The sequence below is a fragment of the Melanaphis sacchari genome, unplaced genomic scaffold (genome assembly GCF_002803265.2).
Source record: "Melanaphis sacchari strain LSU unplaced genomic scaffold, SCAv2.0 Contig0_pilon_pilon, whole genome shotgun sequence".
Classification (NCBI taxonomy): Eukaryota; Metazoa; Arthropoda; class Insecta; order Hemiptera; family Aphididae; genus Melanaphis; species Melanaphis sacchari.
Genome location: NW_020270366.1, coordinates 7,540,548 through 7,563,697, shown reverse-complemented (window position 1 = coordinate 7,563,697; position 23,150 = coordinate 7,540,548). Strand labels below are relative to the sequence as shown.

Below are 23,150 nucleotides of genomic sequence, written 5' to 3'. Positions count from 1 at the left end.
AGTTCAGACACATTTACAAATGTCTCCTAACTCCTAAGTATTTGAATTATACACATTTTGTATTTTAAGTAAATATATATCTTTGATAATATTAAATATTATTTTTGTTTATATATTTCTTTAAGTTTAGTGAATTGAGTTACATAAACAACATTCAAACAACATTTAAATATGATTCATGTGTGAATTTTAATAACATTATTTATAATATAATATTAAAAAGAGTATAGTTTTACTTTTGAAACTAATAAAAAAAATATTAATGCTTAGGTATTAAAATATTAAATATTATTAAAAACGTAATCAAATATCTTAAATATAGTTAATAATAATCATATCTGATATTAGATTTTACAAATAATAATGAAATTATTTAAAATTTAAGTAAATAACTTTTTAAATTATCTATAGGTTAAGGTCAACAACAATAAATGTATCCTACCTCAACTTGTTAGAGTTAAATTTAAATTATTATTTGCACTATTTTTCTAAAACTTACACTGTGAACAAAAATGCTAGGTTGTAATGCCAACAGTCCTATAAATAAAATATCTTAATTTGGTTGAATGAAGCCAAATATTTTACCATTATAAAACGCTTTAATTATTATTTCTATAAAATGAATATTATATATTTATGTTTTACATATCATTATTTAAGTAATATTTCATTTTGATGAGATATTTTTCCATGAATTCTATGCATACTTAACTAATTATTATAGGTATAATATAGGCCTCTTCTTGTTTTGTTGTAACAGATGATAAATCCAAAAAAATGTTTTGAAAGTTAAACAAATGTTTAAAAATAGCTCAAAAATAGTTAAAATATTTTATATCTATAAAATTATAATATAAATATTTTGCGAAAACTTCAAGTTAATATATATAGTTATTTATTTTTGATTTACTAAAAAAAATTATTTATTTGAAAACTGGTGATGCTTAAATATTGAAAACTCCTGTTTTTTCCGTAATATTTTTTTAGTTTTTCACGATTATTTTGAAAAGTATCAGAAGTTTTTACTAATCTATTACTAGAAATCACTTTCAAAGTTTAAAATTTAATCAATTTCTTTTCATTCCAAAATGCGGCGATAAAAAACACATTAGTATGGTATTATAAAATTAATACAATATTATTGCTAAGCTCATAATTTAAAATGTTTTAGTTAACTGATAACTTATATTATTATCGTTAAAGAATGAACAACTAAAACAAATAAATAATATATTAAAATATAATATTATCATGAAAACATATATATTTAAAGATTTTATTTGCTAAAAGAGTGGAAGAGGATGTCTCTGTTGGCTTTTTCTTATAGATACACAACTGATATTAAGTCGTGGTAGGATTTAAAAAAAAAACCTTTCATGAAATAATAAAATTTCCCATTATTAAAAAAAAGATGTCATAAATAAAAAATGTTTAATATTTTATTAGCACTACAAATTGTATAAAGTATTAAAATAAAATATATCATAAAAATATTTTATTTTAAGAAGTTATTCATTTTTTTTCTTCAGAATAATTATTTAATTTTTTATTTAAATGTTAATCTTGAATACACAATACATAATACTCATAGAACACAACACTGAGTGTATAATATATTATGTACGTGAATGTGATATGACTTTATTGAATCTTGATTCTGTGTTTAATAAATAATGAAAGCCTATAATAATAATACAGATTACAAAATATATTAAGTTTCTGTAACAATGTGATTATTATTATCCATTTTAATTATTTTTTTGTGTTATTTTATTACATATTTATTTAATAATATATTAAGTATACCTGATTCGTAAAAATACATTTCTTTATTAAATCTGTGGTTTTGAGTAATTACTAAGATTATAGTTTTTGTGGCATGTAGATTTTTAATTTTTATTACCTCAATATATAGATGATAGGTACGTTTTTTCTGTGTTTAAACCAAGCATAGATCAAACATTTTACATGCGTTTTGTTATATATATATATATAGTACACTTTTTAGCAATAGAGATAGGTAAGTAGTAATACGTGACTCAATTATAAAATATTAGAAAAACTAGTTGTTAAGATATAATTACATAATTTGTTAAATTCCAACTGTTTTATTTGATTTTTGAACTATTCAATTGGGTATATTTGTAATAAACATGAAATGTTCTTTTATAAAAACAGTTTGTATGTATTAAAGATATTTATTTTATTCTAGACAGTAGGCTTTTAATCGGTTAACACGTTTTGCAATAAATAATTCCAGTTATTGAATCACAATTTAAATGATTTCAGTTGGAACGATATATATTTCAAGAGTCTCGCTGAAAAAATAAAATTCTAGGTGAAATTCTTTGAAATGTATTGTGGTTACCTACTTCAAGCATTTTCCTTTAAGTTGCATTAAAACAATCACGTTAGAATTACTTTAACACCTATACAAATATAGGGTATTTCTTAATTTTTAATATTTTTTTTTCCAACGTTTGAGTAAATAGTGTATTTGTATATTGTACGTTACAGTATTGAAGTTGGTAGGCAATAGACTAAATGTTTATTAAATTATTAAATGGATTATTGTAAAATGTCATTAATTTGTGAATTTGAATAATGTTGGTAAATAAGGTAACCAGAGTACTACACTAATTATTTTATTGTGTTTTATCAAGATAGAATTACTATATGAATTGTTTTATACTTTAAAATTAAATCTTATTAAACTTTTTTATTTATTCTCTTACAATAATTGTTTAACCGTTAATAATTTTTATATCAATCGTTTTTGCATAGTAAAAAGTAAAATATTTCAATATACATAATATATACGATTTTTTCAAAATTTGTTACAAAACAGTGCCTGTATAATTCCCATTTTTGTCAAGTCCAACAGTTATTCATATTTAATTTATAACAAAAAAAAAAATAATAATAATCAAATTTGATGTTGTTAGAAATTGTTTTTACATTCAAATTCTCCTTTTTTTTTATTGTGTTTTCGATTGTTTTTCGAAAGTGTTCAATAGATAAATATTATAATATTAGCTTCTAAACTACAACAAGCATACTAGCGCCTTTCTATGCTATTCCCTATCCTAAACAAAAAATCAGTTATACAAAAGAAATGCTTAATATTAATTTACAAGTAATTACTACGCTCACTAATTACCTACGCCTGCCCTATCTGGGGTAACTGCGCAGCGACACACTTAAGAAAAATACAAATTTTCCAAAACAAAATATTAAGGATAATAACAAATGCACCATGGTTCATACGCAACGAAAATCTTCATAAAGACCTCCGAATCATTAAAATCTAAGATCACATAAGAGCTCTTGCTGAAAATTTCCATAGTTTACTCCATAAATCAACTGGCTCATTACATTTCAACCTACACATACGTCCACCACCTCAAAGACGTCTAAAACGCGGTCGTCCGCAAGATCTTATTCGATAATGACTATTAAATAAATATCAAACTATAACGTAATAATTACAAATAATATTATATTTTTTATCCACACTTTTATTATTGTCTACATGTCTGATCATTCTTAACTTAATTACCATTGTTTGTCACTATTGTTATTACTTATTATTGATATTACTAATTATCTATTATCATGTTAAAATAGTCAAAAAATTAATGTTACTAAGTATCCATAGATGTAGATAACCTTACAGGCTAGGAATGTCTTATTATTATAAATATATAAAAAAAAAAAAATTATAACTATTAGGTACTTATTATATTAATATTATGAAGAAATAGGATGAGGAAATGATAATTACATTTAATCAAAACATTACAATATTTTATTTATTAGTAGTTTATTTAGAGTTTTAGTATTTAACAGGTTTCGAAAAATACTTACGCATTTATATTATTTTTATATGTAGGATGTATCATTAAAATAGTTTAGATTGCTTAAGAGAATTTATAATAACTATAATATTTGATAATTTGCTATTTTATTACAAATTTTAATAAAAAAAGACAAATAAAATTTGAAAAATTAATATTATTAATCATTTTAAATATTTAATATAGCAAATAAATAATTATAATAGATATAAGTGGTATAAATTTTTGGTAGACACCTAATTAAAATTATCTTTATCATATTAATGACGAACTCATTAATAATATCATCATATTCAATTTTAGTTGTTATGTCAGATTCTACTCGTATATTATTACTTTCATTATTGCTTATCCACTTATAATTTCTTTTAAAACATCTCTGCAAATCCGATTTAATCCATTTCAAATTGAAGAATAGCCGTTCTGTAGAACAATTACTTAGAAGATTAAATTACACTTTTTGTTTCTTCCTAAAATTAACGCATATTACGGATTTTTGTTAAAGCAATAGTACCAATAATTTAAAGTTTTTCTTATAAAGAACACATTTTTTTAGCAAAAAAAGTGTTTGAATCATCTTTGTATTTATTTTGAAGTACTTCAGTACTCTTTTGTACATTAACCAACCTAATCTTTGTTAATGAAAAAAATGTAATTTTTAATTTTTATGTCAATTTAAATCCAGGTATTGAATTTTCTTTATCTTCAGATGGGTTTTCAAATTATTTTGTAATAAAATAATTTCCATTATTATACACTATTAAAATAAATAATTTTTTTAAAATTTAAATTTCAAATATTTATAAAAAATAATTATGATTATATGCAAATTAATTTTATTGAAAATTGGTTTTAGGAAAAATTTCCGTTTTCTTTAATTTTTTTATTTGTTTTTTCAAATTATTTTTAAAAAATGTATGAATTTTTTTTTTTGATCCCTTTAAAGCACAAATTAGTTCCAATTTTCTATCAGAAACTACTCTCAAAGTTAAAGACCAAAACATTTTTATTGATGGATTTTAGTAATTTAAAAGTAGGTATGATTCATTATTTAATGTCTTGGAAATTTATCTAAAATATTTAACAAAAATTGATAACTGCTAATTGCATTGTTAATATTATAACTATAACCAATATAGACCATAATTGTATAATTTATACTAATTTATAATATAATTTAATGGCTTATTATAAAACAATTAAAATAATATTTTTGGTATTCAAATTTAATATAATATTATATGTTATAAATATTTATATTTATCTAATTAATAGTCAATTAATAATTAATAACCTGATAAGCATGACATTTTTAAAATCTATTTATTTATATAACTCCTAACTTAAAAGTAATGTTTTTGAATTAAAGTATCTGTCTTAATCAAAATTATTCATTTTCTATTATAATTATTAATTATTACGATAAATATTTTAAGCGCATATATTTATATTTACTGATAGGTAATAATATAGTAATAATTTTTCTTTAATATTTATCTAACATTTTATTTAATTATTAGATATTTTCTTGTATTTTATGTATAAATTAAAAAAATGTCCACAATTTATAAAATGTTACTAAAGTACCTACGCATTGCCAATAATTTTGTATGTGTTGTGTATTTTAAAATAAAACAATCAAAAAATATACCTATAGGCATTAAAATTCGATTTGAAAATATTTTAAATTAATTTTAATTATAATTGCAGTTGTAACTGTAGAAAGTTTATATTTTTTAATTGTATTTTTTATAAATTATTAAATATTAACTTGAATCACGTTCTAAGACGTAGCTAAAAAATTTTAATGTGATGGTGGGGGAGATTATTAATTGATGTTTTAAAATTCTATGATAATAATTAGTATGATAAGTAGTTTTGTTACATTTGTAATCCAAAATAAATATTTTATATCGAGGTATGTATCTGCGTCTTATATTTTAGCTTTAGGGTTTTCTATATTTCTATATAGTGATTTTTTTTTTAATATTTTTGTAGAGCTCATTAATTTTACAGCTTTCATTATGGTGTCTAGTTATTTTGTTATGCCGTTCTTAAGGCTAGAGTTAAGCGCAAAGAAAACGCAGTTTAATAAAATTTTTATTTTGATAGTATTTATATCAATGTATTCTAGAAGTTTCACTTTATATCAAAATAACATTTTAGCATGATGAATTTTATATAGTTCAATAGATAATTGAATAGTTTGATAGATAATTAGTAAAATTTCGTGAAATTCAGTATTTAATATTACAATCCATATATTTTGTACTAAAAAATTACTTCTATAGTACGGAGCATAAATAATAATATATTAATTATTCTCCATAAATTTACTTGTAAAAATAATTTTTATACCATATTTTAATTTATAGCTATCTGAACATCATTGAATATTACTGTTCTTTAGTGCCTTAGTGGTAGTATATGAAAATAGATAGAATCTATCTATTGGTACTGAAAAAAAATGACTTTAATTTATTAATTATTTGATTCAATACATAACGTATAAATTACTAAAATTAAAATCTCTATGAATATTTAATAAACGAACAAATATAATACTATTATGTTCTCGGTCTACAATCTTTATTTCTTATCGTAACGTCCTTGATTATTTAAAATATAAATCGGTATTATTATTAGTAATACAATCTATTAAACTGACAAACTGTTGGAATAATAGGGTACCTAGTAATAATATTTATAGAAAGCTTCATATATACAGTATAGTTTGGTTTTGGTACAAACTCATTAGTCATTATTAAAGGAGAACAATAGGCGTTTAATTACGTGCCGAGTTTGGTATGTAAATATTCGAGCAATATCGAAGGTATTTTTTATGTGCAGTAAATCTAAATAAAAGAAAATTCAGTTCATTTTTTTTTTTTAACACATACATTTGTATTTACATCATTAGAATATTTAGGTTTTAAAATGTAGGTAAATATATTGATAACTCATGTGCTTATAAAAACAGATTTTAAAATTAAAACACAGTATAATTAAAGTTTTATATTTTGTGTTTACAAATTTAGAAAATCCTTTTAGTTCTTAAAGTCTTTAATTTTAAATGTATAATAAATAATGACTTGAGGTACTAAAATAAATCGTTATCGTAGTATTTAAATAAAAAAAGTATTTTTAAATTTTTTTTTATTTAGTTTCACTGTAACAGAAAAACATTTTTATGGTAAAATACCTGAAATAATAATATATAAATACTAATAAAAGGTATTTTTTAAATTTTTGTTGTAACGATAAAAAAAATAATATTTGAAATCTTTTGATACAATTTTTTTTTTTAACATTTTAAGTTGAAATTTTAATCGAGGATTTTTTTATATTTACAAAATTAAAAAAAATAGAATTAAACTACTAATACATTTTTTATGAGCATTTAAACTTCAATTTTCGTAACATTGAATTTTCGATTATAAAAATGGGTTATTTTTAAATAAGTACCTAACTAAGATAATTTTGTCATTAATTTTTTTATAATTTAAAAAATATTAATTATAGACTATTAAAAGCCTATTATTATTTAAATCATCATTTTCTATAGTCCATGATACTTTCAAAATATTTAGAATAATTTCCAATTATTTATGGAAATATAAAATTTGAAGTTATTTTTTTATAATATGTTGATAAAAATTATTTTTCGATAAAATAGTTAAAAAATACAATAAAAGTTTTCCATTACTGCATTTGAATAAAATATATACCAAATAATGAACAATTATTTTATTTAATCGTTTGAAATATTTTAAGCCTTTATTTTGATAAACTTGAATATTTAGTCAGAATATACGTAAATAGTATAAATACTAAATAGTATACACGCTTAACGGTTTTAAATATTATGTTGTATTTCAAAAAATTTAAACGGTTGATTATCATTATAGGACTCGGAAGTTGATGCATTTTACATTTTTTTTTTTTTTTTTGAACTTATTAGATGATGCTCTCCTGGCTACAAATGTGTTTCATAAACATGTGAATTTAATTAAGCAATTTTTATTTTGCATTTTTTGGTTTTTTATTTTTTAAATCATTTTTTGTCATTTTTAGGTCGTATTTTCCTTTTTAGTTCAATTTCTTGTATTTATAATTAGATTCTGTCAATTAATATCTTTACACGCATAGTTTTTATTTTACACAGACTGTATATAAGTACCTATATCAAATTTATATTTTATGAAATAATGTTTTACATAAGTTGTATACGGGTTAGGTAAAGATAAAGATTCGATAGAATAAAGCTGGGGTCTCCAACTTTTTTTTATGGAGAGCCAAATTTGAGATACATTTTGGTATCGCGGGCCAAATTTTTTTAAAGGATAGAGAGGTAATAAAATTGAGAATAAAAAAGACATTTTTTGATTTTAGAAAAATGAATAATTTTTTTTCGATTAATGATCGCCGCCTTAAACATGATAACGCAATCGACGAGATAATCGATAACGATTAATGAAAAACCATTTATTTTATTTTAAGGTTTTATTATTTTTCTTTTATTAGGAAATACTATTGATAAATAAATAATATTTTCAAAACATCAGTTAACTTGGTGGGCCGGTTTGAGAAGCTGGATGTGTCGGAACCGGTCCATGGGCCGTAGGTTGAAAATTCCTGGAACAAGGCAATTGCTAGCTGTCATTTTTACTTTTGACTATATAAAATATGCTTTAATAGTAGGATTTAATAATTTTGGGTAATTTTTATTATTATTACTATTTTTTTTTTTAAATGTATTTTTACTAATTTTAGGAAAATATTTATAATTTTTTAGATCATTTATGATTTTTTTGTGATTTTTAAGTCATATTTGCATTTTTTTATGTTTTTAAGGTAATCAATTGCCGAGCCCTAATTATCATATTTACATACATATATTATTTAACCATTTATACTACGTGTCTATAAACCTATATTTACCCTGTTTTGCTATACATCGATATTAATTTATAAGTTAATACTTAATAACAATAATGTATGATATAAATATACAATATTGTTATGTATATATATTTTGATTTTTGCAAATATGAGTATAATTTTGAATCTTATAAGAAAAATAAATTACTAATAGTGTTATAAATAAATTATAAAACATCCTTAGAAATAAAGAATGATACTTTCATGCTTAAAATCATTTTTAATATACAATGATTTATCATTGAGTTTAACTTCAACATATTTACAGTGACTTACTACTCAACAGTGAAGTATAGGCGCACTTAAAATCTGCTATATAGAAAAGCAACTTCCCTATTTTTTTTTTTTTTTTTTTAATATTAAACACACCTATCATACATTTCTATACATATTACATGTAAAAAATAAGTATATGTGTTTTATCTACTTCATGTTAATTTTATCATACAGGTGTACAATTTACCTATCTACATTTCTACATATATAATATTATTTATGTCTACAATAGTTTTTCAACAGAAATACAACTTAAAGTTATAATCTTTTAACCGTTTGTGTTTAGGTATTTAAAGTATCTTCCTATAATACCTATTAGCTATTTCCAATGTTGTTTCATTTGAAATCTTTAATTACGTATTATTACTCCAGAGTCCGACTTCAAGTTAAAAAAAAAATGTTACGATAATGAAATCGCATACCTTAGGTCGACATAATTATGTTTCTATATAAAATATCAACGTTTTTCTTCAATTTACAGTACAACTATTTTATAATAATTGGTTAACAATATTAAATTCTCAAAGAAAAAAAACATACTTCTAGGAATCTCACCGTCTTCGTATTTCATATTTTATTAGTCAGCAATTAGATGAAAAATAATTAATTTTTAAAGAATAATATATATAGTGTATACATTTTTAACTGTTCTTGTTTCAAAACAATATTTATGATAAATAATAACGTTTCCGTTAAATTACATAGTATTTCCTTAGATGTTTGTTTTGTGTGTATAAGAGTACCTACCTATATAATATGCAATATATATAATTATACTTTAAGTTCTTTCATTTTGAACGTCTTCCAATATTATATTCTTCCCTAGACACTCTATTTTTAATTTTTTTACTTAACCTCATATTTTTTTCAGGCCCATCAAAATTTTATTTTAGCTTTGTATTATTATATACATGAGTATATTATATTATACAATCCTCTACAACAGCGGTTCCCAAACTGTGCTCCGCGGAGCCCTTGGGGCTCCGCAATGGTTTCTCAAGGGCTCCGTTCATTATTACACAAAAATGTAATAATTTTAAAATTGTTTAAATTATTTAAAACGAATATATATATGAACGTTAAATATTTCTTGGGGCTCCACGAGAAACTTCTCCATAAAAAAAAGGCTCCGAGGTTGAAAAAGTTTGGGAACCGCTGCTCTACAATGTTATTCCATTGTATTACGAACATAAAACTATAATTTATGTTCAGTAAACCAAAGTCAGTAAATGTTTACTCGTAAATAATAATAATTATTTTTTTAAAGAACTAAATTTACTAAATCTCGAATTACATATATATATATATCTTATACAAGTAAAGATTAAAGTTGAATGACTTTTTTAAAACAATTAATAAATAAATAAAATCGAGTTTAAAGATAAAATATTTATTATTTTATTAATATATTTTAAACAAAAGTTTTATCTATACAACTTTATTTATTGAAACAGTTTTAATTTATTTTAGATCTTACAAATAAATAAAGAAATAAATTAAAAGGTTAAAGTTTTTAAAATTATTTGAAGTAAACAGTTAATGAAAATACTTTTTACGGAATGATAAGATATTCTAATAAATTAAGATACACATTACTAAAATAGTCTAAAAATTTAATAAATAATAGTAGGTATTATTATTTATTGTATATGTGAAACAATAATATTTTCTGTAAATGAATTACGTATTTTTTTTCTTATATCCACAGTAGTAATCTTGTAATATTTTACATTTATATTCTATTTTGCGAATTTTTAAGGTTTTTTTGGAATATTTATATATTTGTTTTTCAATTTTGTTTTATATTATTCAATACCATCATTTAATATGTAAAGATAAACCATGAGTTATTCACGTAATTTTTTATCTATTTTAGAATTCGATACATTGTATTTTATAGCCGACCTATTTTCTACTATTTTATTTTATTTTTGTGATCAATAATAACCATAACAAATATTTATTTTATTTTATGAAATTATCTATTTTTAGTATTTTTGTACGTTATGTTAATATTCAATTATTAGTCATCATTCGATCGCATATGTGTGCATTCAGTTATTATTTCGTCATTTTTATAACATATTTTAATTTACATGTGAAAATAAGTAGGTATAATTTGTGAAAAACATCTATCATTAGTTGTAAATTTAAAAATTCCCACTCCACTACCATATTATTCAACTTTCTTAGATAAACTTAGTTTTTTTTTTGTTTGAATAATATACTTTTACATTTCTTATTTAATACATAACGCATATAATATATGATCCATGCATTAAAATTATCTATCTGATAAACACTTGTTATAATGGTGCTGAAATATCTCGGTTCAATTGATGGCTTAACTAAACAATGGTAATTGGTAGTCTTAAACAAATAAATCTATATTGTGTATATCGTATAATGAATAAATATGACGGAGCATTTTTTAATTTTTACCATAACGATAGCTGTCCATATATGCATAATACATTGAATAACATAAATTTTATGTTTTGTTTCAGGTGAATTTCGGCAGTTTAGCTGAGAAAGCTGGTCTTCAAGTAGGTGATGCCCTGGTCAGGGTCAATAATCAAGATGTATATGATGTGAAACACAAAGATGCTCAAGATGTTATCCTGGGAGCTGGAAACGCGTTTGAAGTGACCATACAACGGTAAGGAAAATGATAATTCTTAATATTCAGTAACTCCTAGCTATATTCTATTGTTGTCGAATCGCGTCATGTGTATTGTAACAAATTCATTGCTGAGAAGTTTATTCGTTTTTTAATCAGAAATAACAACAACAATAGTCACCACTTATACCTTATATAGTGAATAGTAATACGCAATGAAATACATTTTTTTTTATAATCTGAAATAGATATTATCTGGAGTTTTTTTTTATATAAAATATTATATTAACAATATAATGTAGGTTAAAAAGATAAAACCAAAAATATTATAACAAACGAATAATAAATAATGTTCTTAAAAATATAAAGATTCTTGTAACTAATGTAACTTATACCTAAGTACATTTTTAAACTGTATTGAAAATTTATGACGTAAATTTATAAAGGTATTCTAAAACTAACGCATTTATTTATTGTATTTAATTGAATTTCAAACTCACAGTTTAATTTTTTTTGTAACTATCATAATATTATATTATATTATTATTATTATTACTTACTTAATTTAAGAAATTTTAATTTTATATTCTATAACTACATATGATATATATTAAAATATCCTAAAATATTAATTTGTATATTTTAAACTTTAAAGAATTGTTAGTAAAACTCATTAAACATAAAGAAAATAGAAAATATACATTTTTTGTACGATTTAAGTATAAGTAGATATTTTTTTGACATACCTATATTAATAGTGTTTAATATTTTCGAATTTATTGTTTAAGAAACTGGCGTATATCAAATATTAAATTTAAATGCTGATAGTTATTTTTCTGAATGACCCAAATCATTGTTTTTCAATTACAAAATTTGTTTAATACTCAAAAAACTTAAAATTAAACTTCTATTTTGAATTTTATTAACTTTTTTTTGAGCATTTTTTCTTATATATTTCATAAGAATGAATAAAATTTGAAATAATATATAATTATATTAAATATAATATCCTACTAAAATAAAAAAAGAACTTAATGGTATTATTAATTGTGCTTCACCATATTTTTTTAATTATGCGTAATATATTTTTACACATTATGTACTGGAACTGGATAAATGCGATTCACTACGGCTTTTTAAATAAAATTTTTGTCATGCACCTGCAAAATTCTGACATATAATTTTTAGATAAATAGATTTTTTTATGATTTTAATCAATCGCAATAATGAAAAATTACGTACATTTTAATAATATAAATAGATTTTCGTTAAATTATTTTTATTTAAAATTATGTTAAAAGTAAATTTTAAAGGCATTTTTTTTTAGTTTTGTTATACTATTAGTGTTTTCAATCGTATTTTTCTCAATTCTTAGGGTATTTAAACATATATTAATCATCTATAAATTTAATTTAATATTTCAGAATATTATAATGTAATGTTAACTTGTTTATATGTATATGTTATAAGCTTGATTCCAAATATATATATCCGGGGATATATTTTGTGAATTGAATTCTATTTCTAAAAGGAAGTAAAACATAATGTTTCTTGTCAAATGATTCCTTTGACATTGCTGAAAATAATATTTTTTTCGGATCATAGTCAAGTTTGGATAAATTGCGCGAAAGAAAAAACATAACATAAAACATGTATAATGTATTATATATATATATATATTGTTCGTGTTTACTTGGTTAATAATTAGAGGAGACAATACTGACAATATTTTTTCTTTTGAAAATATTTTAACAGAGATAAATTTATTTTTTAAATAATTCTATTAAATATTATTTTAACTTTTTAAAATTAAGGGATTGTGTATGGATTAAGTATAAAATGTATATACAAGTATTTTTAGAAAGTACACTAGAGATTTAAATTTATTTAATTTTTTTCTGACGGTCATAACATCATATTATATTATTATTATTATTATTATTATTGTTATTATTATTACTTACTTTATTTAATATTTTTGTTGATAATTATTTTAATTTTATATTTTATAACTATATAATAATTATTAACATATCCACAGAAGTTTATTTGTTTATTTTAAATTATAAAAAATTGTTAATAAAACTCATTAAATACAAAAAAAAAAATTATTTTTATGTTTTAGTGGTGGAACAAGTATATGGAAACCGTCAGTAACACCTGTTGGACCAAGTCCAGTGCCTAGTCGCTTGTCCCAATCTCCACAAATACTAACAAAAACATCGTTGGCCAAAGTTGGACCACAATCTCCTGCATTTGGTTCTTCACACAATAATGTTTCACGGCCATACAGTGGAACTTCATCACCTAAAGTAAATACAATTAATTTACGACTTTAAAGATGTATTTTCACCAAAAAAATTTTTATAGGTTAATTCGAGTGGATACAATAATGATTCTGGAACTGTTAAAGCTATTGTAAATAAACAGTACAACACGCCAGTAGGTATTTACAGTGAAGAGAATATTGCTGAGACGCTTACAGCTCAAGCGGAAGTATTAGCTGGAGGAGTGTTAGGGTTGGTGGATGTTTCACAAACTTAAGTCCATAATAATTTATGTTTAAAAAAATTATAGAGTCAATTTTAAGAAAAACGAGAAGAATTACGAAGCTAATAAAAGTGAAGTGTTTAAAATGGTACAAGAAGCCGATAAAGAACCAAGGGATTTAGAAACAGGTAATATATCAGTACAATTTATACTTAGCAGCAGATAAATAGAGATATAAAAAGAAAATGCCTTTGTCGTATTCTTTTCTCTGTAACGTTCAAAATGTTGTATACGCAGAAGTTCATCAGAATGTTGTTGTCGATACGATGAATAAAAATGCAACGCGGCACGTATCCGCACCTGAGCCAAAAGCACCACAAAGCGCTCCCAATCAAAATATTTGCGCCGATTGTGAGAGACTCATAGTGTAAGTTATGTGAAATGTTGTGTATTGTGCTTGGTGCTTATGGTGACGCTTTAAAAATTACAATGTGGTAGGGTGGATATTTGATCTTGAAAACTTATTTGGTATAATGTTATCATTTATTTAGATAAGTCTGAAAATTGTTGGTTTTAATATTTCGGAAATTAGAGGCTAAGAAATTTATTTTATTTTGGAATAATAGACCTACAATCGAAATTCGCATATTTCTCGGCTTCAAGCCATGCTATAGGGGGCCGTGCTACATCACCACGCCCTATAACACCTATAGCAGCAAACATGCACATGCCTGAACAACGGGATCCGTACTTGGGTTCTCCTCTGAAAGAAGTGGACAAATTCGAGGATAATGTTAAGCGTATTGAGTGCAGTGATTGCAGAAACGATATTATGTAAGATTTAATGGATTTTCCTTGATCATCGTCTTTAAACCTATCCCGAAACCACTTTTTGCAAATTAACTCGCGTGGCACTAATACATTTTGTGTTTGTTAGTTGTAATATTCAATTTTAGTACATAGATAATAAATGTTTACCTTAAATATAGAGGTGTGTTCGTACGCATCAAGGATAAAAGTCTGCACGTCGAGTGCTTTAAATGTGCCACTTGTGGATCGTCTCTGAAAAACGTGGGCTATTTCAATATCAACAACAAATTGTATTGCGACATTCATGCCAAAATGGTTGCCAGACAAAATCCACCGACACCAAATTTGGAACCAGTCACTGTAGCGCCGTAAGTAATGACTTATAATGGAATTGTTTTGTTTAGATAAAGTATATTGTAGCTCAACATTTAGAAGCCCAGAAAAAAAAAATTATATTACAATAAAGTTTTAAATATCAAATTAAATTAGTCTAGATATAATTAATATAATTCCAACGAGTTTAATTTTGTTTTTTCGACTTACAACAAATGTTGATATTAAATCTAATAGTAGGCTTATTTTGTTTGTACGTAAACATAGCAGTAAATAAAAGTCGTAAATAACGTAAATTTAATAATGAATATTCAAAAAGTTTTAAAAAAACTTGATAAAAATTCGGGCACAGTTTACATGTGTGATTTTGGGTTTATATGTATTTTGGGCACAGTTTACAGGGCGATTGTTAACTCTCTCGATGGTAAACTCTCCCGGGTCTGCTCCAGTACTACCTGACGGAAACGTGTAAACTCTCCCGGATTTATTCCTGTATTACTTAACGGAAACATGTAAACTCTACCGGGTCTAGTAAAAATCATAAAATAAATTTAATATACATTTAAGTTGCGTTTAAAAATAGTCAATCATTTATAATAATAATAATAATAATAATAACAATATAAATTAATGTCTTGAGCTGATATGAACATGATATTATAGTCAAAATACAATAAAAAATAAAATTTCAAAAAATCGAATATACATTTAAGTTTTTTTTTAAAATAGTCAATAATAATAATAATAATATAAATTACAAATACAAAATATACGTAAAAATGTTAAAATCATTGTTTTTGATAATAAGAACATACAGATTTTAAAAAAGTTAGGGAATCTATTTTTTTCTTTATTATCTAATATTTTTTGGGATATATTTTTTTCTTTATTTTTTGTGTAAATATTTTTACTCGTTTTATTTTATTTATTGCACCTTTGAATTTTAACGTATATTTCAGTTTGAAAATCCGTTAAAGCATTAATGAATATAAATAAAGATGGATGAGTACTTGAGAAATATGAATTTAAAGTTATATATAAAGCTGACCCGGGAGAGCTTACACATTTACTTTAGGTAAACATAATTTTGACCCGGGAGAGTTTACACATTTACTTTAGGTAAACATAATATTAACCCGGGAGAGTTTACCATCGGGAGAGTTTACTATTTTTAAAAATCGGGAATGTTCACCATAAAATCGGGAGAGTTTACCACCGCCCCAGTTTACAATCGCAGCATTTACTGTAGAACCTCAATTACCCGGGATAATAGGAGGAGGTCACGTGGATTAATAAAAACCATGGTTAATCAAGACTTTTTATAACCCTGCATTTTTAAAAATGTTTAGATTATATAATGAATTAGTAATATAATGTTATATAATATGTATCAGGGCTTAAATTATGAAATTATTAGTCTTTTTTTTTTTTTGTTTGATGTAATTTTTCTCATTTTACTTCTTATTTTTCTTAAACCATTGACGTAATGGAAGTCAAAATTTTCCTATTTAGAAATTTTTTAATTTTCGGATAAGTGAATATAATTAATTGGCAATCGCGAATATGGGTGATAATCGAGACACGGTTAATCGAGGTTCAACTATATAGTAATCTCATATAAATATCTTTTACAATATTTATTTTTTTTTGGTTTCTATAAAATAAACAAATAGATCGATAATATTATAGATTCATATGTTCATTACGTTAAATATTGTATTTTATATTATACATAATCACTAATATTATAGTATAAGTATACCCAAGTTCAAATAGTAATAAAATTAAAATATTATTAGTGATGAACCAATCAAATAAAAGTAAAAATAAATATAAATAGGAAGGTACCTACAATTCTGTGACATTAGTATTAAATTGTTACTTGTTAATGACTTTCTACTGGTTTTCTTTTTTTAATAGAGGCTCAAATCCGCCTTTAGGAGCTTTCAATATAATACCAAATAAATCAAAGGACGTACAATCTGTGCAATCACCACAACCAAGTACCTTATCGCCAATACCATTCCACGTAAGTTAAATTTTCAACATTTTTATTAACACATTTTTTCATTACAAAAGCTAGAACAGAAATGAATTATAATTTAAAAATATATCAACACTAGTAATTAAGCATTCATTATATTTTTACAATTTAAATTTTTATCTATTGTCTTATAAAGTATTTAACTATTAAATTATTCTTTCTATTATTAATAAAAAATAGTGATAACAATTTACTAAGACAAAAATACATTATTCTTGTAGTCTAAAGCATTTTAAGTAATTCGATTAGATAATTGTATATTTATTAAATTCTATGTATTTGTAACAGAATATGTAAAACATAATTATTCGAAATGTTGAAATGTTTAATATCTTTTTATGTCCTTATGATTTTATCTATATTTCTTATAAATTGAAGATTTTTATTTTATGAAAAATATTTTTACTATACAGGCTCCAAAAGCTCCTAGTCACGTAAACGCCCCCAAACAGCAGGTAGATCTATATTTTATATAATGTGGAAAATTTCAATACTAACCGTTGTTGATAATAAATGTGAAAGTTATAATTAAAACGTATTTATAATTGCATTTATATAACTAAACAATGAGGTTTTTAATTTTTTTGAAATTTATTTTTTATAATTAGTTAACTGTTATTATGTGGTTGGATAAAAATGTTTTTGATTATTACTGTTGCTTTTTGATATACATTATCAAGGGCGCCCATATGGCGGGGCAAAGGAGGGACATGTCCCACCCTGGAAAATTTTGAAAATTTTGAAAAATTGTTTACATAAGATCTATAACCAGTGATGATAGACTTGGTGGATTATGAATGATAAGCGTACATAGGGAAAACATTGATGATAAAACCAATAAATACATAGAATAAGTAATAAATATATTTGGTGTTAAAAAAAGAAATTTACAATTTTTACTTGTAAATTAATATTTTATTAAATGTATGTTATTAATCAAATGAAAATTCAATAAATAACTTTTATGGTTAATTGGTTAAATAATTATTATTTCATAATCTTTCAGTTTGATATATAAAATATAATAGTATGATGTTAAATTGTAAACCCTTTCCTATCTCATGGAAATAATTAAAATTTTGTCCCCCCCCCTAAGAGAATTTTTCTATGGGCGCCCTTGTACATACGTATGATATAGTTTTGATTAGTAAATATTATAGTTAGTCGTGAATTATATAATCCATCGCAGTGACATAAATTATACGTTAATAATTATTAAAAATGAATAAAAAAACTTTTGGTATAAATTTGTAATAAACATAACATACCAACATAAAAAATATTATTATACAAGTTTTAGGAAATAATTATGTTATACTCTAAAGGTTGCACAATTACATTATACTACTGCAGTTAATACCTAAACAAATTTAAACTGTTACAACTGTTACCAAGCTTCGATTTTACAGCTAACACTTTACAATATGTCTAAAAAGCATCACCGTATCACTCGTATCATCAATATGACAATGTCTGCAATATATTTGTGTATTGTACTATTGTTATGTTTAACTATAGATTGTTAAAACGTTGAAACACGCCGTATATTTGTGTTATTAATGCTTTACAAAATGCAACATTTTTCAATGATGTTTTATTGCACACAATATTATTTTCCTATTGTGTTTACAACTTAGCAAAATTTTTAAACAAATTACTTTTCAGACTCCGTCGAAAGTTTTTTCGAATGCTAAACCATATGAAGCACCAAAACAAACACCAACTGCTTCGATATTCACCGGCGGATATAACCAAATTCAAACCGGTAAGTTATTAATTGTTTTATGATGTATTCTAACTTAAATTGAAACTATATAATTATTGATGACCGCCGTTTAAATACATAGGTGTTTAATTTATACAAGTATAATATAGAATATTTTAAGTCTTAGAAGGAGTAAATAAATGGATGAATAAGTACCCATTAAATGTAGTTCAATAAAATTATTGTAATATTCTTATTGTTATATAGTAAGTTATAATAACTGAATTCGAAAAAAAGGAATATTGTTTATATTTCGATTTAAATTGAACATTCTTAAGTAATCGTCTTAGTAATCTATTAATATTTTTATTTAAAAATACCTAACCGTCCTAACTTTTTATCTAGTAAAATAGTGGAGATTTCAAAATAAAGAAAATCTATCTAAAATATTAAATATGTATTTTAAAATTTTTTAAATAAAATACTTAAATGTAGAAAATAAACATTTTATCTAAAATGCACAATTATGTGTTATTTTTATAATTTACTTAGATTAAAATTTAAAAAAAAACGTAGTAATTTTAATTCCAATATTAATATAAAACATTAGTAAACAGTAAACACAAATTGTATAATTATTTATTTTGTAGGCTTCAACTCTCAATTGAAAAAAACTATTTCTTCAGGTAAAAATAATATTAGTTCTAGCCATAATTTTTGATCTGCATAGTAGTTACAAGTATAAAATAACCATTCCATGATTTATATTTTATTTAAAAAAAAGATTCATAATTTTATATCTTTATACATTTTGTTTATAAGAAGTCGAATCTTTGCCCATATAAATAACTTAATTGATATATAACATAGATTAATTTGGAATTAGTTCTTTAACAGTAGTTAATATAATTATTATATTCTGACTGGGATGACTGAGATGGATTGTCACAAAAGATATAAACATAAATCTATTAAGATAAATTATTGTTATAGAAATCATTTTTAAAAATAAGCAAAAACGGTTTTTAAATGTTAAAAAAAATATATAGTTTTTAATAATAACAAATTAAAGCACTAATTATTGTTTATCATAACTCATAAAATATAATTCAAGTCATATTATTTTAAATTTTTCAGACATAAAAACATTCAACTCTAAACCACGTCCTTTCTCAGTTGTATTCACTTCTTAGATATATTATGTACAAATATTCTAAGCTTCTGTTTGGTTTTGACGATTTTAAAAGCTTATTTTTTTTTTAATTGACCGTTTTTGTTTGAATTAAATAATTTTACAGAATATTAAGTCAGAACATAAAATTTATAAATGTTATTTTAAAATAAGTTGCTAAGATATTAGTAACAGGATGTATGGTTATTGTTTTTTTTAATTAGAATTAGGTATAGATAATATCAAATATATGCTTATAATTTTATAAATATGTAAATTTTATTCTAAAACTAAAAGCAATTTAATCAATTTTTATTTTCATTGGTGTTTTGCCTTAATTTGCTAACTTCAGATGAACCTAAATACAAAACTAACTCTTTACCAAGATTACCCTTCCTAAAACCAAAACAATTGATCGGTTCTGCTTTTTGTCCTGTGGTATCTAAGACAGTGTCATATGATTCTGGAAAACGTGCATCTATTTGTTCTCAAGAAGTATGTCGTACAATGACTGAATTTAAACACTCATTAAACGACTCAATTGCAGATCAATTATTAATAGAATCTACTAAAAAGGGGAGACCCCATTCACCTATTCCAGATGATAAAGGTCAAGATTTTACTTCTGCTGAGGCACCCCATGATGTACGATCTTTATTGCCACAAAATAATGATATTAGGGCAATTTCACCAAATCAATTAATCACTTTTCCCCCTGAAATTCCGTCTAAATATTGTACATATTCTAAGCAACATATACCAGAGCTGAAAAATAAAACTTCTGTTATGAATGAACCAGTATTGACGAATGCTTTTAAAACTAAATCTCAATCAGAAAATATTATTTCTCGATATCCAGACGAATATTCTGAACATGCAGAACTCAACTCCTTACCTAAATTTCACGGTTTAAAAGGGCCAATTAGCATGGCTATGGAAATAGCTCCTGATCGACCATTTACACCAACTGCTCTTACTGAATCAATTATTAAACCTGCACCTTGGGTATCTTTACCTGTAGAAAATGAAAATAGATCTGAATCACCATTATTAGCTGCATTGAAAATAGCCCCCGAAAGAAGTTATTCGCCTCTTCCAACTTTTTTATATGCTTCTGAACTCTTGCCAACACCAATAGTAGATCCCAATAATGAAGCTAATAAAACAATATCAAATTTTCAAACTAAGAATATTAATTCTGAATCAACTATTGAAAAAAATTCAATAAGACCTCCTATTGGAAATAATCCTGTTAGATACATGCATGGATATAACAATAAAACTTCTGAAATATTGTTACAAAAAAATAAACAGTTACCTCAACAAATACAAAATGTAAATTTAAAAAATGGACCAATAACAGATTTGAAATCATCTCAAATTTCTTTTGATAAATTATCGATTTCTGGCCCTTATGAACCAATAAAAAGTAAATCTAATTACAATCAGACATTTATTACTCAAGTGTCTAATTTTGAAGAACATAAAAAAAATCTTCCTGAGTGTAAATTTACTACGCCAAATAAAAATACAGTATTAAATCAATCACAATATCAAAAAAACATAAAAAAACCTCCACAAACATCAGTTTCCGAAAATTTATCAACGTCTAATAGGTCAATGGGGCCAGGGATTAAAAATAAAGTGTCAACTTTTACATCAAATACTTTAATAAGTGATACGTCATTTTTAAATCAATCATCAAATAACCACCATAAAGTTATACCAAATACTAACACCAAATTCACTTCAACTATAGATAAATCTTTAAAGCTTAAAAGTGATCATCCAAGTAGTGTTAAATTATGTAAGGCTATTCCATTTTTCTCTAATACCACGTCTACTTCTTCCTCGCCAGAATATATTAAGACATTGTAGTATGTCATAAAAATTAAATTATCACCACAATTCAAAAATATTAATTGATACAAGTTTATGACCGCATTTAAATATTTAAATAGTTACTATTAATAGTAAATTTTACTCTCAAATATTTAAAAAAATTTTTTTTTAATGTTCAGATATTGTTAATATTAATAGTTGTAGTCTTTAAAATAAATATTTCTAAAAAATAATTTTTAAAAATAAAAAAAATCAAAAAGTTAAATCAAATTTGATAAATATACTTTAACGTATATATGTATCAGGACAATCAAACATGTATAGCTAATATAGGTTTCCTAATTAAAATTATAATAATTTATTCAATACGCTTTTTATTGTTTATGATTTTTATGAGATTAAATATTAATTTAAATGTTTATTTTGGTTTTTACCTTAAAACACTAACCTTAGATGAGTCTAAAAATTTTTTTAACTCCCAACCAAGATTACCTTTTTTAAAACCTAAATCTGCGACCGGTTCTGCATTTTGTCCTGTGGTTTCTAAACCATTAACTACGGATTTAAATATGTATCCTACATCGTGTGCCAAAGATATAAATCGTACACTGAACCAATGCAAACAATCGTTAAGCGCTTCAATATCTACACAAATGTTAATAGATTCATCCAAAGAAGAAAGATCTAAATCACCAATTCAAAAAAACTGTGATCTAGAAACTTCTACCACGGAAATACCTCATGAAATTCGGTCTCTATTACCACCAAATAATAATGTTAGATCTATTTCACCTACTCATATGGTAGTATTTCCACCAGAAATACCACAGGAGTATAGAATTTACAGCAGGTCAAAAACCTCTACACCACAACCAAAGCATGAAATGAATATAGAAACCGAATCTCAGTGTTTGACTAATTCTACTGTTCATCAAGTGGAAAGTACAATTTCTCGGTCAACTGTTGAATGCTTAGAAGTTGTTGAATTAAATTATGTTCAAAATGTTGAGTCAAATAATGTTCAAAATGTTGAGTCAAATAATGTTCAAAATGTTGAGTCA

At 23.7% G+C, this 23,150-nt stretch overlaps 1 protein-coding gene across 9 annotated transcripts in view; it reads left to right on the top strand.

Moving 5' to 3' along the window:
* Positions 1-23,150, top strand: part of LOC112599084 (PDZ and LIM domain protein Zasp) — a 32,698-nt gene that overhangs the window by 6,000 nt on the left and 3,548 nt on the right. For 2 of the 9 annotated variants that reach the window (XM_025345843.1, XM_025345833.1), the window contains exons 2-10: positions 11,582-11,733; positions 13,820-14,006; positions 14,065-14,213; positions 14,272-14,372; positions 14,811-15,018; positions 15,174-15,362; positions 17,248-17,356; positions 17,785-17,826; positions 19,037-19,136. In XM_025345843.1, coding sequence (XP_025201628.1) covers positions 11,582-11,733; positions 13,820-14,006; positions 14,065-14,213; positions 14,272-14,372; positions 14,811-15,018; positions 15,174-15,362; positions 17,248-17,356; positions 17,785-17,826; positions 19,037-19,136 — 1,237 coding nt within the window. Of the gene's footprint in view, positions 1-11,581; positions 11,734-13,819; positions 14,007-14,064; positions 14,214-14,271; positions 14,373-14,481; positions 14,612-14,810; positions 15,019-15,173; positions 15,363-17,247; positions 17,357-17,784; positions 17,827-19,036; positions 19,137-19,726; positions 19,763-20,213; positions 20,457-20,599; positions 22,198-22,542; positions 23,147-23,150 lie in introns of those variants that run through there. The other 7 variants (XM_025345860.1, XM_025345877.1, XM_025345825.1 and 4 more) reach the window with 7 other exon arrangements.